The sequence below is a fragment of the Musca domestica genome, unplaced genomic scaffold, assembly GCF_030504385.1.
Source record: "Musca domestica strain aabys unplaced genomic scaffold, Musca_domestica.polishedcontigs.V.1.1 37, whole genome shotgun sequence".
Classification (NCBI taxonomy): Eukaryota; Metazoa; Arthropoda; class Insecta; order Diptera; family Muscidae; genus Musca; species Musca domestica.
Window position 1 is genome coordinate 2,595,991 of NW_026712321.1, and position 18,595 is coordinate 2,614,585.

At 33.5% G+C, this 18,595-nt stretch overlaps 1 protein-coding gene across 1 annotated transcript; it reads left to right on the forward strand.

Moving 5' to 3' along the window:
• Positions 1 to 8,791: 8,791 nt before the first annotated feature.
• On the forward strand, positions 8,792 to 18,260 carry LOC101897259 (uncharacterized). Its single transcript, XM_059126108.1, has 5 exons — positions 8,792 to 9,651; positions 9,733 to 10,911; positions 13,087 to 13,851; positions 13,919 to 13,975; positions 18,041 to 18,260. The coding sequence occupies exons 1-3, from the start codon at positions 8,800 to 8,802 to the stop codon at positions 13,345 to 13,347; spliced, it is 2,292 nt and encodes a 763-aa protein (XP_058982091.1). The 5' UTR covers positions 8,792 to 8,799; the 3' UTR covers positions 13,348 to 13,851; positions 13,919 to 13,975; positions 18,041 to 18,260.
• Positions 18,261 to 18,595: the final 335 nt, after the last annotated feature.

Below are 18,595 nucleotides of genomic sequence, written 5' to 3' on the forward strand. Positions count from 1 at the left end.
AACATTTTGAGTATATTCATAGTTTAGCAGTAGGCAGCTTCAGTTCGTAAATGGGTCACGTCGGTCCACGTTTTCGTGTAGATCCCATATAAGGGTACCTCCCGATATTCGGTATTTTCATGATTTTAGCGACATTATTTACCGGAGTTATTTCAAATTTTGTATTTGAAGTTCGTAATGGATGTAACAGCCTATGACAGAAAATTGTCTGTGCAGGTCCACGTGTTATAACCCCCATGGTACCTCCCGATATTCGGCATTTTTATAATTTTAGCTACAATATTCACCTTTTTTCAAATTTCGCATTTGAATATTGTAATGGTTTATAACAAAAAATGCCTCTGCAGCTTCACGTCGTTGTATAGACCCTAATATAACATTCGGTAGTTTTAAAATTAAAAAAAAATTGTATTTTTTTGTAGCTCCTAAAACAAATAATAATCGACGTTTTTCAAGTCCTTACAAATAATAAATTATAAATATTAATTTTTACCTAGTCAACGGTTGCAAAGGTCCTACAAAAAAAAGAAGTCTCAAAATATCATCGATTTGTTTGGTTCTTCAACAAATTTTTTAAAAAATTTCTTCGGGATGATTGAAAATTAGATTTTTTTTTAAATACACTAATTGAATACTTAATATCTTTAAATCCACATTTCATGGGGTCCTAGCAAAAATATCCTTTTAAAAACCAAATTTTTTTTGGTCCTGACAAGTTTTTTTTTGGTTGATCCTTAAAAAATAAATAGTCAAATAAATTTTTATTTTTTTCATTAGGTCCTTCAAATTCTTAAACGAATTTTCTAAAAAAATCCTCGGATTTCTTCGGTCTGTAAGGGTGATTGAAAATTTTATTTAAAAAAAGTCTACGCTTATTGAATCCTTAATATATTTAAATTCACGTTACATTAGGGTCCTAGCGAAAATATCCTATTAAAAATTATTTTTTTTTTTATCTTAATTTTTTTCCAAGTCCTTACAAAATATTTTTTTTGAAATATCCATTCCAAAATTAGATATAAAAAAATCTATTCTAATTTAATATTTATTCATGGGGTCCTGAAAAAAATATCCTTTTAAAAATCTAAATTTTTTTTGGTCCTTTTTTGTAGACCTTAAAAAATTAATTATCGAATAAATATTAATTTTTTCAATCGACGATAGTATTAGGTCCTTCACAAAAAAAATTCTTAAACGAATTTTCTAAAAAATTTCCTCGGCCTGTAGGGTGATTGAAAATTTGATTTCGAAAAAAATCGACGCTAATTGAGTCCTTAATATCTTTAAATTCACGTTTCATGGGGTCCCAGCGAAAATATCCTTTTAAAAATTAATTTTTTTTTTGATCTCAAAATTTTTTGGAAGATCCTTAAAAAATTAAAATTAAGAATCCACTTTTCCAAGTGATTTTCCAAAGGGTAATTGAAAATTAGATATAAAAAAATCTACACTAATTGCATTATTAATATCTTAAAAACCACATTTCATGGGGTCCTGAAAAAAATATTCTTTTAAAAATCCAAATTTTTTTTGGTCCTGAAAAGTTTTCTTTTTTTTGGTAGATCCTTAAAAAATTAATTATCGAATAAATATTAATTTTTTCAATCGACGATAGTATTAGGTCCTTCAAAAAAAAATTCTTAAACGAATTTTCTAAAAAATTTCCTCGGCCTGTAGGGTGATTGAAAATTTAATTTTTAAAAAATCTAAGCGAATTAAATGCTTAATATCTTTAAATTCACGTTTCATTGGGGTCCTAGCAAAAATATTAATATATTAAAAATTAATTTTTTTTTGATTTTACAATTTTTTGGAAGATCCTCAAAAAATTATAACTAAGAATCCACTTTTCCAAGTCCTTACAAAATATTTTTTTGAAATATCCATTCCATAGGGTAATTGAAAATTAGATATAAAAAAATCTACACTAATTGAATACTTAATACAAAAATACAAAAATATCCTTTTGAAAATCTAATTTTTTTAGTAAGTTTTTTGGTCTAATTTGTTTTTGGTCTAAAATGTTTTTCTTTTAAAATCCATTTTTTTTGGATCGCTAAAAAATATTTTTTAAAAAGATTCATTTTTGTTTTGGGTTCTTGAAAAAATAAATTTTCCCTCGGCAGCACTTTTGTTGTCATTCCCATTGTTGTTGTTGTTGGGTTGTAGGGAGATTTATTTGAAGCGCCTTTACAAATAAATGAGCAAAAGCATTTCGAACTTAGTTTGGCTTTCTGTTGTTGGCTGTGGGTTGAATTGAGGTTTAATGGTCTCAAATATCTTCCCCTCTTTCCCCCCTCTCCACCCTCCTCTTTTGTGGGGGAAAACGTTTGAGAAATTACAACTTTCCTCTCCCAAAAATCTACATCAAAGGCAATGGCATATGGAAATGGTGTTGGAGGGCGGCTAGAACAAATATATCACCACATCATTGCAAATGTGTGTGTGTGTGTTTGTAATGACGTGAATGTGTGTGTGTGTTAGTTTCCTAGGAAATGTTGACTCCATGTAACTAGAAGTAGCAAAACTATAAAATTTATCTAAAGTATTAGCAATTGCAGTTGCAACAACATCGCCAGCGTTACCAGCAAATTTCAAGCCCCGTAAACGTTTGAAAACGTGTTGTATTTATTTGTGGCTTTATGCATGTAAATGTGTGTGTGTGATAGTGTGCGTGTGTGTGTGTGTTACACAGATCCCAACTCGTTACCGCCCTTTTGGCAAAACATTTTGCAAAAGACGCAAACGATTCAGTAAAACTTTTGTAAATTTAATTCGGCAACTATTTATCGTTTTTGGCAACGAACATAAATAAGGACCCGGAGAATATGTTCCGACCTCTCAAAGGATGCAAGCATGCAAAAAAAAACAGCATATGCCCGAGCAGGGGTGGAGAGTGGGGGAATTAGAGAAAATAAGAGGAGCAAAAATACAAAAAAAAAAAAAAAAATGACTGAAATTATCTATTGAACGAATTTCAAAGGATCCTTAAGGATACCTCGACTTGGGCGTCTGGTGCATGGATTAGATATTGTCTCCCAAGATAAAGAGAACAAAATTTTCCAGGGAGATTAAAAAAAAAATTTGACTGAAATTATCTATTGAACGAATTTCAAAGGACCCTTAAGGATACCTCGACTTGGGCGTCTGATGCAAGGATAAGGTATCCTCTCCAAAGATAAAGAGAAAAAAATGTCCAGGGCTATTTTCCTTATCTAGTTTCTCAGTTCTGGCCTGTGATGTTTTTTTTTTAGATCAAGACCTCTCTCTCTTTCTCTCTCTACGAAGGCCCTCTCCACCGGGCCTCCCTAGCCTCCTCTCCTGCTCTCTATTTGTATTTCCAATGGCATAATAATTTTCCATATTTACATCGTAAATATATGGCCTGTGTTGAAAAAGACTTTTATGAGAAAACCATTAAGGAATAAACTTTATTTGCCGAACAACATCTTCAAATAGTTGCTTCTTTATTTTCTCATTTTGTTGTTGCTGTTGTTCTGGCTTTATTTGAAATCATAGCCCAAGGATATGGAAGTTTAAGCAACAAAAATGAGTTCTACATTAATATGTGTGTGTGTGTGTGTGGAGAGGAATTTTTATTGAATGCAATAGAAAGAATAAGAATAAAGGCCATGGAGGTCCTTTTAACATTAGGGGAGAGGAGATATATACAAAAGAACTGACAGAAACAGGATTTCTTGGAGGATATTTTTTGAAAAAATCCAAAAAAAAAATAGAATTTTTATATCCTCAGCGAAATAATGGTTTCGGACCCTTGATCTCTTTAAATCAAATCTGTTTAAGGACATTTGGAGATGATCCAGGGATGTCAATCCGTTCGTCCGTCTGTCTATCTGTTAGGTTCAATAACTCTCGAAGGAAGCTTTCGATTTGTTTCAAACTTGGAACATCGGTCAATATCGGTCCACTCATTTTGATACCTCCCCCCACAAAAGGTCAACGTTTTCACAGACAGCTTGTGGAACAAGAGAAGATCAGTCGATCGTCTTCAATCTTTCTAAGCCCTCATATTTTTATCAGAGCTTTGTTGGGTGGGATAATGAATAATATGGACCAACTTCTTTTGGTACCTCCCTCACAAAGGGTCAAAATTTGGAATAACCTCAAGGCTTTCTGAAATCTGAAATAAGGGTCCAATTGTCTTTCAATTTTGCATAACCCAATATTTCTAACAATTCTAGGTCTGGTAGACAGATGAGGTCGGATCACTCCTTCTTTTACCTCAACGCCTTTAAATTGTGAAATAAGAGGCCAACTGTTTTTAGCTTTCGCATATTCCAACATTTCTACCAACTCTAGGTCTCATATGAAGATGGTGTGGATCGGATCACTCCTTCTGGTACCCCCTCTCCACAAAGGGTCAAAATTTTTAATAACCATAAAGCTCATAAAATGCGAAATGCCTCCATTTGACTGAGACTATATATTTGTTGGCGAAACCGACAGATCTGGATTTTCTAAAATATTTTTTTATTTTTTTACGACCCTTAAACCTGGAGATTTTAAAAATATTTTTAAGGACACAGAATAGAACTGGTATTTTCTTTAGATTTAGATATAAACTCCACATTTTAATGGCTGCGAGTTCCACAGAAGTATCCTCTAAAAATCCACGTTATGTGACCTATGAATCCTTGAGAAAAATCCGTTAAAAAAATAGCATATTCAAGTTTAATAGTCCTTCAAAAAAAAAAAAAAAAAAAAAAAAAAAAAAAAAAACAAAAAAAAATCCATTAAAAAGTCTAAGTTTTTAAGTTTAGGAGTGCTTGAGAATTTTTTCTTAAAAATCCACATTTTGGGGACCGATAGTCCTTGAGAAAAACCACTAAAAATCCGCGTTTTGAGATCTGGAAGTCATTGCGAAAAAAACTTTAAAAATCACGTTTTAAGACCAGAAGATCTTTTAGAAAAATACTTTCCAAACTTCACATAGTAATAGTCCTTGGGAAAACCACTAAAAATCGGCAGTTTGAGATCTGGAAGTCATTGCGAAAAATTTCCAAAAAATCCACGATTTTAGGCCAATAGTTCCTTTTTTCCACGTTTTGAGGCCTTTTAATCCTTTGAAGAGCTTAACGTTAAAAGTCTACGTTTTTAAGCTTAAGAGTCCTGAGAAATTGTTCTTTAAAAAAATCCACATTTTGGAGACTAAAAGTCCTTGAGAAAAATCACTACAAACCAGCAGTTTGAGATCTGGAAGTCTTTGAGAAAAAAATCCTTAAAAATCCAAGTTTTGAGGCCAGAAGATCATTCAGAAAAAATCTTTTCGAACTTCACATAGTAATGGTCCTTGGGAAAACCACTAAAAATTAGCAGTTTGAGATCTGGAAGTCATCGGGAAAAGAAAATCCCCAAAATCCAATGTTTGAGGCCAGAGGATCATTCAGAAAAAATACTTTTCAAACTCCACATTTTGAGAGCGAAGTATCATTTTGAAAAATCTTAAAAAATCCACGTTTTGAGGCCTTTTTATCCTCCGCAAATCTTAACGTTTAGCCATGAAAGTCATTGAAAAATCCTTTGAGGGTTAAAAGTCCTAGGGAAGAAACGCCTTTAAATCATGACCATTTTGAGGATTAAAAGTCTTTGGGTCAGATTCTTAAGAGTTTTTGAGTAAGTCTTTTAAAAATCATACTTTTGGAACCTAAGAGTCCTTCTAAGAAAACATTTAAGGGCTAGAAAATCCTTATGACACAATCCTTAAAAAAGTATCCATTTTTAGACCTAAAAGTCCTTGAGAAAGATCTTATGAGCTCCGAAAGTCCTTGAGAAAAATCTTTAAGGCTTTAAAAAAAATCCTTTACAAAATCAATTTTTTTATCCACGTCCATAGGTCTTATATTTATTCAAAATATAAAAACCTTTATAAAGCCAGCGATTTCCTCAGAAAATTAGTTTAAAAAATCAACATTTTTAAGTCTAAGTGTCACCGTGGGACACCTATCCGCTATCTTTAAAAAATCCGCGTTATAAGATTTTAGAGTCCTTGAGAAAAATCCTTCAAAGAATCCTCCTATAGGGGCTTGAAAAAATCTTTTAGAATATGAGTCTTAGAAAAAACTCTTTAAAAGAAAAACTTTTGAGACTCAAGTATTCCTGAAAAAATCATTTAAAAATCTAGCTATTGGGGCCAGAGGGCACTTAAAAAAAAACTTTAATCAAAAATCAACATTTTAGGGCTAGAAATTCCACATGAAAAATTTCTTTAAAAATGTATCCGTTTCGAGAGCTATAAGTCCTTAAGAAAGAGTTTTTAATAATTTTCGTTAGGAGCTCTGAGACTCCTTGTGAAAAATCCTTTAAAAAATCCTCGTATGGGGCTTGAAAAAATCCTTTCGATCATCATTCCTAGAATATACTCTTTAAATAAACACTTTCGAGACTTATGTATCCCTGAAAAAAAAATCATTTTAAAACCTAGCTATTGGGACCTGAGAGTCCTTGATAAAATCCTTCAAAAATCCAAATTTTAAGTACTGTTAGTCCTTGGGGAAAATCTTTAATTAAAAATTAATATTTATGTCAAAAAAAGGGAATCCTTAGGAAAAATGTCTGAAAAAGTATACGTTGTGAGAGCTAAAAGTCCTTGAGAAAGAGTTTTTAAAACTTTTCGTTAGCAGGTCGTAGAGTCCTTGAGAAAAATCCTTTAAAAATCATTCTATGGGGCTTGAATTTTTTTAAGTCCCAAAAAAATTCGCTTGGAAAAATCCTTAAAAAAATAATTTGAAAGCCTCCTTTTTTGGGCCTGAGACCTTTGATAAAATCCTTCAAAAACACAAATTTTAAGAACTGTTAGTCCTTTCGAAGAAAGAACTTTAATCAAAAAAATCAGCATTTAGGGCTAATCCTTACGAAAAAATTCTTAAAAATGTATACGTTTTGGGAGCTAAAAGTCCTTAAGAAATATCTTTTAAAAAATTCGCGTTATGAACTCTGGGAGTCCTGGAAAAAAATCCTTAAAAAAATCCTCCTATTGGGGCTTGAAAGAAATCCAGAATCAGATTTCATATGCTTGAGTGTCCTAGAACAAAGATTTGGAAGAATCTTTAAAAAATAATTGTAAAGCCTCCTTTCTGGAACCTGAGAGCCTTTGATAAAATCCTTCAATAATCCAAGTATTTAGAACTGGTTGTCCTTTGGAAGAAATTTTAATCAAAAAATCAATATTTTAGGGCTAGAAAATCCTTACGAAAAATTCCTGAAAAAAGTATTCGTTTTCAGAGCTAAAAGTCCTTATGAAAAGTCCTTGAGGAAAATCCTTTAAAAAATTCTCCTAAGGGTCTTGAAAAATGAAGGTCACGGAAAAATAAAAAAACGCTTGGAAAATTCCTGAAAAAAATCAGTTGAAACCCTAAATTTTGGGGCCTGAGACTTGGAAAAATCTCTTAAAAATAATTGTAAAGCCTCCTTTCTGAGAGCTTTTGATAAAATCCTTCAAAAAATCCAAGTTTTTAGAACTGGTAGTCCTTCGGAAAAAAAAACTTTAATCAAAAGTCAACATTTTAGGGTTAGAAAATCCTTACGAAAAAATTATTAACAATGTATCCGTTTTGAGAGCTAAAAGTCCTTGAGGAAGAGTTTTAAAACTTTTCTTAGGAGGTCTGAGAGTCCTTGAGAAAAATTCTTTTAAAAAAATCAGCTTGAAAAATATTTTTTACAAAATGCCTGAGTGTGCTAGAAAAAAATGCTTGGAAGTAAAACCCTGAAAAAGACATCTGAAAGCCTAACTTTTGAGTCCTGAGAGTCCTTGATAAAGTTCTTAAAAAAACCATGTTTTAAGAACTGGTTGTCCTTTGGAAGAAACTTTAATCAATAATCAATATTTTAGGGCTAGAAAATCCTTACGAAGCAATCTTTAAAAAGTATCCGTTTTGAGAGCTAAAAGTCCTTGAGAAAGAGTTTTTAAAACTTTTCGTTAGAAGGTCTGAGAGTCCTTGAGAAAAATCCTCCCATAAGGGCTTAAAAGAAATCCTTTACAAAATATAAATTTTTAATGCCTGAGAGTCCTAAAAGGAAGTCTTAGAAAAAAAACCCTAAAAAATCGTTTGGAAGCATAACTTTTGAGGGCTGGGAGTCCTTGATAAAATCCTTCATCTCTAAATCTATGAATTAAGAACTGGTTGTCCTTTCAAAGAATTTTTAATAAAATCCATGTTTTCAGACCGCGGTGTTCTTAGAAATAATTGGTTTAATATCTACGGTTTGGGATCTGTTAGTCTTTAAGATAATTCTCTAAAAATTTGCGTTTTGCAGCCCAGGAATCTTTGAGAAAAATCCTTTAAAAATGTACGTGCTGAGGTTATAGAGTCCCCGTTTTGTTTATTTTCGGAACTCTTGTTGAAGAATGTGTTTTTCAATATATTTCTTTCAAGGACTTAAAAAGTTAGTTTAAAATTTTTTTTTTAAATATGATCTGTTCCAGAATTTCAAAAATTCCAGAAATTCAAAACGATAACCGGGCAACCCCATAAAAATAGCAAATTGTGTTGAAAATTTCATATTTTTGAATTTTTGTTTCTATCAAAAGAAAAAATATTTTAATTTTCAAAATTTTTTAATTTTTTTTTATCAAAATTCCCCTCCAGAAAAAATGAATACTTTGTTCCAGGGGATGTATTTTCTGCAAAAATACCATTGGCAACCCTCTAAAAATATTAACTGAATTGTGTAGAAATTTTTTTTTTTTTTTTTTTTAATTTTTGTCTCTATCAAAAAAGAAAATATTTAAATTTTCAAAATTCTCGTTTTTTTTTTGTCAAAATCCCCTCCCGCGAAAATATGCCCCAAACTTTGGTGGAGAAAAATAGAAATCTAATTAAAAATTACCTCAAATCCCTAAATGTGCCGCAGTGGTTTCGAGGCATGTCTGTTTTTCAAACGAAGGCAGCCGAATCTCTTCAAACCGCCATGCGTGATGATTTGGGACAAAAGACAACGCATCGAACATTTGGATGTTTAATGACTTTGGGTCTGCAGCCACTGCCAACAGCATCGCAAATTTGGAAATTATTGCTCTCCAGTCGGGGCAATGCCATTGCTTTTCTATGGTTTCTTAAGGAGTGGCTTTATGAGCAGGACACCCCGTCTCAAAAGTCTCCTATAATATACTCTCTCAATGAGCAGCTTATCTACTCGGCCATTGCCCAATTGGATTTGCCACAAACCCTAAGAGAATTGGATAGAATTTTACCCAGAAATCCCAGAATGGAAATGAAAACGGCAAGCAATTCCCTAAAGGAAATTAGAAAGAAACCCCAAGATGGGCATGGAAATCGGAAAGGAAAATTTGCTCCGTATTTTGAGAGCCTGAAAACTTTAAGGCAAAGGAAATCCCAATACACCATTTCGCCACCGAAAGCTAAAGCCCATTTGGAAAGTTTTGAAAAGAAAACCAATGCTCAAGACCACAACCCTCCCTGGTTCCAGGACTATCCGGTAAAAGAGAAATGCGATGAGGAGATTTCTGAGTTAAAGGAAAATTTTGATAAATTCATGATCGACAATTCGAAGGTCCAACAACTTTCAGAAAATCACCAGAGTTTGGAGAACATCAAGGAGTCATTTGAAAATGAAATGGGTATTATTTTTAATACAGCGACGGAGGCATGGAGGGAGGATGAGGAGAAATTTGTAAGTCCCAGTTTTGAGGCCTAAAAGTCCTTGCAAAAAAAACTTATTAAAATCCGATGTTTTTTTTTTCAAAATTTCCAGATACGCCACCGCCGTACAATGCAACGTCTCCGGCGAGACATCGAAAAATATCGCCGTGAATTCCAAACAAAATTGGAGAGACATCGTAAACATTATATCCTTGAGATCCTTACCAATGGCCTGAATAAATCGCAGAGCCTTTACAATTTCCTGTCACCCTGCAAAAGGGAAAGCAGTGGCAATTTTGCCACCCTCATCCCCTGCAGGCGACATGAAGCCAGCCATGGCCAAAGATCCAGTCAATCCTGTGGCTGTTTAATTGGCCAACTGGTTAGGCATGACAGCAAAGTTTTGGCTTGCCACAATAAGTACCTGCCGAAAATGGACATGTTAATGTCCTGTCAGGATAACAAGGACATTCCTGGTGACAAAGGAGAAGAGGTCGATAATCATAAACCAAATGAAAACTGTGGTTGCCTTGTGGGTCAAGGAGATGGTTGCCGCCAGCATTGTAGCTGTTGTCGAAGGACGGAATCATCTGCCAGTTTAAGGGGTTTCAAAGAAAAATATATGTCCTTGGAGTCCCTTAAAAGTTTGCACTCCCAAAATTCTGGAACCTCGCTGCCAGCTCCCCAGTATTTCTGGGCTCCCAATTCTAACCACAACAGCCCACACTTTGATTATCGCAAAATTTTCGAATTTAAAACTACCAACCCTGCGATAATGGAGTTCCAATCATCCTTCCTTGAGGCCATAGACAGTGACATTGCTCTGCTGAATAGGCTGCAAAAACAACAATATTTTGAAGCAAATCTCCCCGAGAAGGCACTCCAAGAGGCCATTGACAAATGTTATTGGAAATCTTTTCACCAAGGCCTCGAAGAGCAGGAGAACTTGGAAAAATTGAATAATTCCCAAGAATCGAAAATTTACGATCCCCACGATGAAGGGCTCATGGATCGCATGCTAAAGGATGCCTTGGATCGCATGAAAAAGGATCCTAGGTTTGTTTTAGCATCCCTGCCAGAAGCCCATTGTTTGCCCTATCTTCGGGAATGGATCCGTTTGCGTTATGGCAAACGTTATGCGAGGATGTATTTAACGAAACTTTGTGATCAGGATCAGGGTATTTTTCGAGCCTTGATAGATACGGAGATGACGGTGCCAGTGCCACCCACAAGTGATTTGGGCATTAGTTCTTTGGTGGACTACTCGTGTCGGGATTATTTGAGGAAAAAGGTAAGGGACTTAAAAAATTCTCAATTGAGAGGCCTTTAAGGGGGGCTCTAAAAATTATTTAAAAATCCTTGTGAAAAGGACTTTAAATTGCCTTCAAAAATTCTTCAAAAAAATCCATGGCCTCTGAGGTACCTCCAATTTTTTTTTTGGAACAATGGCCTTGTATAGCCTATTGGGTACCTTAAAAAATTCATAATAAATCCTCGTTGAAAGGCTTTAAGGGTACCTGCAAAAATTCTTCAAAAATCCACGCAGTAAAGCCTATAGGCTAGCTCTAAAAAAAAAAAACATAAAAAATTCCCGCTGTAAGATCTCTAGGGTATCTCCACAAATTCTTAAAAAAATCCATATTGAAAGGCCTCTGGGGTATCTCAAAAAATTCTTAAAAAATACCCGCTGTAAGGCTTTTATAGGATTTCCAAAAACTGTTTAAAAATTCCCGCTATAAGGCCTCTAGGGTATCCCCAAAAATTAAAAAAAATCCACTTTGAATAGCTTTAAGGCTACCTCCAAAAATTATTTAAGAATCCACGTTGAAAGGTCATAATGGCACCCCAAATATTCTTAACAAAAATCCACGTTGAGCGGCCTTAAGGTACCTCCAAACATTCTTTAAAAAATGTTATAAAGCCCCTAGGGTACCTCAAAAAATTCTTCAAGTTACCTCCAAATATTCTTCAAATAGTAAGAATTCAAATAATAATGTTGAAAGACCTCCAAAAATTCTGTAAAAAATCCTCGAGGTAAGGTCACTTGGGTACCTCTAAAAATCCTATAAAAAATCTCCGGTGTAAGGCCTCTAAATAGCCTCCAAAAATTCTGTAAAAAATCCCCGATATAAGGACTGAAGGGTACCACCAAAAATTCTTTAAAAAATTCCGCTGTAAGACCTTCACGGGGCCACCGAAAATTCTTTAAAACTCCAAGTTGTAAGACCTTTTCGGTGCCTCCAGAATTTCATTAATATATTCCGCTGTAAGGCCTTCAAGGATTCTTCGAAAATTCTTTAAAAAATCCTCGTTGCAAGGCCTTTAGGGTACCTTCAAAAATCTTAAAAAAAATTCAGGTCGCAAGGCCCTCCAAAAATGTTTAAAAGATCCACGTAACAAGGCCCCAAAATAGCCACCAAAAATTCTATAAAAAATCCCCAATATAAATAGCCTCCAAAAATTATTTTAAAACTCCCCGACATAAGACCTCTAAATAGCCTCCAAAAATTCTATAAAAAACCCCCGATGTAAGGCCTCTACAGTACCTGTAAAAATTCCCCGATGTAAGTCTTTTAGGGTATCTCCAAAACTTCTTTAAAAAATCCCCGATGTAAGGCCTTTAGGGTACCTCTAAATAATCTCAAAGTAGCTTCCAAAAATTCTTTAAAAAATCCCCGACGTAGGAACTCTAAATAGCTTTAGGGCCCCTCTAGGGTACACCCAAAAATTCTATGAAAATCCACGATCTAAGCCCTCTGGGGTACCTCCGAAATTCTTTAAAGAATCCACGTAACAACGCTTCTATGGTACCTCTAAAATGTCTATAATAAAATCCTCGCTGTAAGACCTTTCCTGTGCCTCCAAAAAAATCTGTAAAAAATCCCCGATGTAAGGTCTCTGGAGTACCTCCAAAAATGCAATAAAAATCTCCGATGTAAGGCCTTTGGGATACCTCCAAATATTCTGTAAAAATTCCCGATGTAAAACCTCTAAATAATCTCCCAATATTCTTTAAAAAATCTCCGACGTAAGACCTCTAAATAACCTCCAAAACTTCTATAGAAAATCCCCGATGCGAGGCCTTTATGGTACCTCCAAAAATTCTATAAAGAAATCCTAATGTAAAGCCTCTAAATAGCCTCCCAAAATTCTTTAAAAAATCTCCGACGTAAGACCTCTAAATAACCTCCAAAACGTCTGTAAAAATTCCCCTAATGTAAGGCCTTTAGGGTACCTCCAAAAATTCTGTAAAAAATCACCGATGGGAGGCCTTAGGGTATCTCCATATATTCTCTAAATAGCCTAAAAAAATCCCCGAGGACCTCTAAATAGCCTCTTTAAAAATCCCCGATGTAGGGGGTCTACATAACCTCCAAAATTTCTGTAAAAAATCGCCGATGTAAGGCCTCAAGGGTACCTCCAAAAATTCTTTAAACATTTTCTTAATTCGTTTTGTCTTTTGCAGTCCGATTTCATTCGCAAACATTTCTACACGAACATCAACAAGGCCATGTTGGAACAGTCCCGCCTGGTCTACTTTGCAATGCGTCCCCTGCTCTGTGGCAATGCCTGGCCGAACAACACCATATTCGCCTATATGCCAGCCCATGGTAGACAAATTTGTAATTTCCGTCCCTGGCGTTCGCATGAATTTAATGATAATCGTCAAATGGCAATGGAACGACTGAGGCAGGTCAAAGCCAAGAGGGGGAGTTTGTATTTGTAAATATTTGAGCAAAATATACTCAAAGCCTCTAGGACCCAGAGAGAGGAGCAGAATTCACTTATTACATACTTTGGACCAGTATTTTTATGTTTTGATCGAAATTAAATTGAAGCTGCCAAACTCCTCCTTTTCCAAGAGATTTCTATGCCGGATAAGTTAATTATAGTCTGAGTGCCGAGCATTTAATCCAATCTGGGATTATTCATTTCCTGTCCTCTGATGTAAACGAAGCTAAACGCTGCATGTTGTAATGTGTTAAACGCTTTCGGACATGCAAGTGATCAAATTGCAGGGCAGCCGATAAAATCAACAACACGCTATCGTTTTTTAGCTTCTCAAAACTTGCCAATATATAACTGACAATTGATTTATTTTTGCATCAGTCATTGTTTTACCAACAGCGAAACAAAAAAATAATATTTGGAAAAAATGAGAATTTTGTTAATGGCGTCCCTGCTGGTATTCCTAGCCCTCATGGGTGTTGGATGCGGTGAAGCTATGAAGGTGGGAATTAATTTATATTTTTTCATATATATTTTAACCAGTTTTAATTTCTATTTTCTCTTTCTAGTCCTCTGAACAGGCTGGGAATCTATTTGATTTCGGAAAAATGAAGAGCCATCATCGGGTGAGTAATCTATAGTCTCCAAGTTTAATAATCATTAAAAATACCCTTTGGAAAATCAAAAAAAAAAAAAAAAAAAAAAAAAAACTTCAAAATTGTTTAAAAAATCTGTAAAAAATCCAAAATCTTTAAATAGTTTTAAAAATCGAAAATCCTTTCAAAAATCGAAAATCCTTTCAAAAATGTACACCATTAGTCCTAAAAATCATTTAAAACTTTCATGCCTTAAGTCCTTAATATTCAATTTAAAAATCCCAGCCTTATGTCCTTAATAATCCTTTAAACCTTTCAAGCCTTAAGCCCGTAATGGTCCACATCATAAGACCTTTAGAGAACCTCCGAAAATTCTTTAAAAAATCCATGTTGTATGTCTTTAGGGTACCTTCAAAAATTCTTTAAAAAAACTAACTTTTAAGGACTCTGGGAACCTCTAAATTTTTTTTATAATCCTCGTTGAAAGGTTACCTCCAAAAATTCTTAAAAAAATCACCGCTGTAAGACATCTGGCGTACCTCCAAAAATTCTTTAAAAATCAAAATTGTAAGGCTTTAGGGCACCTCCAAAATTGACTACTCTATAGCCTCCAAGTCTAATAAACATGGAAAAGACCCTTTGGAAAATCCAAAACAAAAAAAAAAAAAAAAAAATATTCCTTCAAAATTCTTGAAAAATCAGAAATCCATAACAACATTTTAAGAATCGAAAATGCTTTTAAAAATAAAAAATCTTTTAAAAATGAAAATCTACATCATTAGTCCTTAAAAAAATCCACGCCTTAAACCGTCAATGGTCCTTCAAACGCCTTAAGTCCTTAATCGCCCTTTAAAAAATCCATGCCTTAAGCCGTTAATGGTCCTTCAAAGGCCTAAAGTCCTTAATAGTCCGTTAAAAAATCCACACCTTAAGCCATTAATGGTCCTTCAAACGCCTTAAATCCTTAACAATCCTTTAAAAAAACCATGCCTTAAATCCTTAATAGTCCTTAAAAATCCACGCATTGAGTCCTTGAAGATGCTTCAGAACAATTCACGTCTTAGGTCCTTAAAAAGTCCTTTAACATTATTTAAAACCCTTATAAAAACACGTTGGATGTCCTGAAAAATCCTTTGGAATTCGTACAGTCCCTAAAAATTCTTGAAAAACAGTTTAACAAACCCACGCTTAAGTCCTTCAAAATCCTTTAGTCTTTAAAAATCCCTTAAAAAATATCCCTTTGTGTCTTTCGGTTCACATTTTAAATCATTTAGAAAAACTTAAAAAAACTGAACTTTAAATTCTTGAAAAAAAAAAAAAAAAATTCAAACAGCTCTCTCTTTTAGTCCTTGAAATGTCTTTGAAAATCCGCTGTTTTAGGCGCGGTAGTTTTGGAGATAAATTCTTAAAAAAAAACCCTCGTCTAGACCCCTTGGAAATATCCACGATTTTAGGTTTGCAAGTCCTTGGGAGAAATTCTTAAAAATCACATTTTAAGTCCACAAGTCCTGGAGAAAAATAAAATCCGCATTGTTAAGCCTCGTAGTCCTGGAGATAATCCTTTAAAAATCCTTGAGAAAAATCCTTTAAAAATCTCAGAGACTACCAGACATCAAAACGATGTTGTTAAGGAACTTTTCAAGGACTCACAGCGAGGATTTTTAATGGATTTCTCTCCAGGATTTTGAAGTTGAAAAAAAATCGTCCTTAAAAATAATCCTAAAAAATATCATTTTTAATATCTGAAAATTTTGTTTTAATATTTAACAAAAATCGACGCTTTGAGGTCAAAAAGTACCTGAATAAAAATATTTTAAAAAGTCCTCATCTTAGGTATGACAGTCCTTCCCGGAATATGCTCTAAAAATGTCATTTTACTCTCTGAAAGTCTTCGAGTAAAATCCTTTAAGAAATCCAAAAAAGCGAAAAGTTCTTAAAAAAATATTTTAAAAAATCCTCGTTTTAGGTCTGAAAGTTTTTTTTCTGGAATATCCTTTAAAAAAATGCAAGTTTCCTGTCTGAAAGTCTTCGGGAAAAATTATTTAAAAAATCCAAAAAAAAAAAAAAAAATCGAATTCTTCGAACGAAATGTTTAAAAAAAACTCGTTTTAGGACTGCCTGAATATTTTCTAGAAAAATTCTTTAAAAATTCACGTTTTAGGGTCCTTTTGTCCTTCAAAAAATCTCTTCGGCAAATACTCGTCAGTACGTATAAAAATTCATTGAAAAATGCTCGTCAGTCCGTCTAAAAAAATCCACGTTTTTAGGTCCTTTTGTCCTTCAGAAAAAATCCTTTCAAAATCGACTTTATAGGAACCTTGGTCCTTTAAAAAAATTCCTTCAAAAATGCAAGTTCCAGGGTCTGTACGTCCTTCCGAAAAAAACTTAAGAATCCAAATCCTTTGAAAATATTTTTTTAAAAAATCCACGTTTTTATGTCCCTTGTCCTTTAGAAAAAAAAAATATTTAAAAAAGCCACGTTTTTATGTCCCTTGTCCTTTAGAAAAAAAATATTTAAAAAATTCACGTTTTTAGAAAAATTATTTAAAAATCCAAAAAAAATCGAAGTCTTTGAAAAAAGTGTTTAAAAAATACTCGTTTTAGGTCTGCCTGAATATTTTCTAGAAAAATTCTTTAAAAATTCACGATTTAGGGTCCCTTTGTCCTTCAAAAAATCTCTTCGAAAAATACTCGTCAGTACGTATAAAAATTCATTGAAAAATACTCGTCAGTCCGTCTAAAAAAATCCACGTTTTTAGGTCCTTGTCCTTTAGAAAAAGATATTTTAAAAATCCACGTTTTTTGGTGCCTTGTCCTTTAGAAAAAAAATATTTTAAAATATCCACGATTTAAGGTCCCTTGTCCTTTAGAAAAAATATTTAAAAAATCCACTTTTTAAGGTCCCTTGTCCTTTAGAAAAAAATATTTAAAAAATCCACGTTTTGTTCTTGGGGAAAGTTCTTTAAGAAATTCACAATATAGGGTCCATTTGTCCTTCAGAAAAAATCTTTAAAAAATACGGAAAATATCCTTAAAAGTATACGTCAGTCATTCAGAAAAATTGTTTTGTCCTTCTTTGAAATTGTACGCCAGTCATTCGGAAAAAAATCCTTAAAAATCCATGTTTTAGGTGTCCTTCAGAAAAATCCCTTATGGGTCCCTCTGTCCTCCATAATTTTTCTTTCAACAATTTTGAAAAATTATTTGAAACCCCATACGTTTTACTCTTCCTTTATCCTTCCGAAAAAATTCTAATTTTTGGATCCCTCTGCTCAGAAAAAACCTTAAAAAATTCAAGTTTTAGGGTCCCTTTGTCCTTCAGGAAAAGTCTCTAGAGAATCCACGTTATAGGGTGCCATTGTCTTTTGAAAAAAAAAATTAAAAATATCCACGTTTTCTGTTCCATTTGTCCTTCAGAAAAATTCATAGAAAAATCCACATTTTACAACCCCCTTGCCCTTCAGAAAAAGTCCTTAAAAAATCCACCTTTTAAAAGTTCACCTGTCCTTCCAAGAAATTTCTTAAAAAATTCTTTTAAAAATCGACTTTTTCGGTGGCATTTATCCTTCGGAAAAATTCCATAAAAAATCCAATTTTTACGGCCTTTTTATCCTTCAGAATAATTCTTTAAAAAAATCCATGGTTTAGGGTTCCTTTGTCCTTCAGAAAATACTTCGAAAAATCGATGTTTCGGTATCATTGACAATATATTTTTAAAATATACCTATTTTTTGGGGAGCCCTTTGTCCTCCGGCAAATTTTCAAATAAAATTCACGTGTTAGGAGTCCCTTAAATAATCCTCTTATTGGGGTTACTTTGTCCATCGAAAAAAAAATTCAAAATTCAATTTTTAGGGGTTCTTTGTCCTTTATAAAATTCTTTAAGGATCGGCTTTTATGGTCTTTTAGTCCCTCAAAAAAATCTTTGTTAAATCCATGTTTTAAGACCTGGAGGAGCTTTAAAAATCTCCTTCAAAAATGCATCTCTTGCCTCCCAAAAAAAAAAAAATCCCTACAAATCTCGGGATTATTGGATTGAAGTATCTTATAACTTTTTCAATCATTTTTTTTATATTTTTTTTTTTTCATCCCTAGGTCCGCCGTCAAATGCCACCTGGATTGCCGGCCCCTGAAATACCCATGCCTCCTGGCTTTTAAAGGAGCCGCAAACGTGGATTTGAATCCTTCACAATTTAAAATTATTTAACTTAATATTTGTTTTTGCAATTTCTAATTTTTCTTTAATAAATTTTTGTTATTGTTGTTGTGAAACAAGGTACCGTATGATAAAGAAAGAAAAACTAAGCTCACTTTTTTCTCCGTCCACCTTCACTCTCTTGCTGTAATTTTTTTCATGGCATCTTTTTTTTAAATAAAACATTTTCTCTAAAATGCATGCACTTAATGGTATAAAATATTAAACAAGGTGTTTTTGTCGTTGTTGGTGTCTTTTATTTATTCATTATTTATTTTTTTTTTTTGTTACAAAAAAAAAAAAAAAAAACTTAAATGCATCTGTAAAAGCATCGAGTGTGCCTTGCCTGTCTCTGTTTTTTTTTCGCTGCTTGTTGTTGATGCAGTGTTTGGCGAGCAGAAAGGGTGGGGGGTTTTGGAATGATGAAAGGGAAGGAAAAAAAAACATATTTTTTT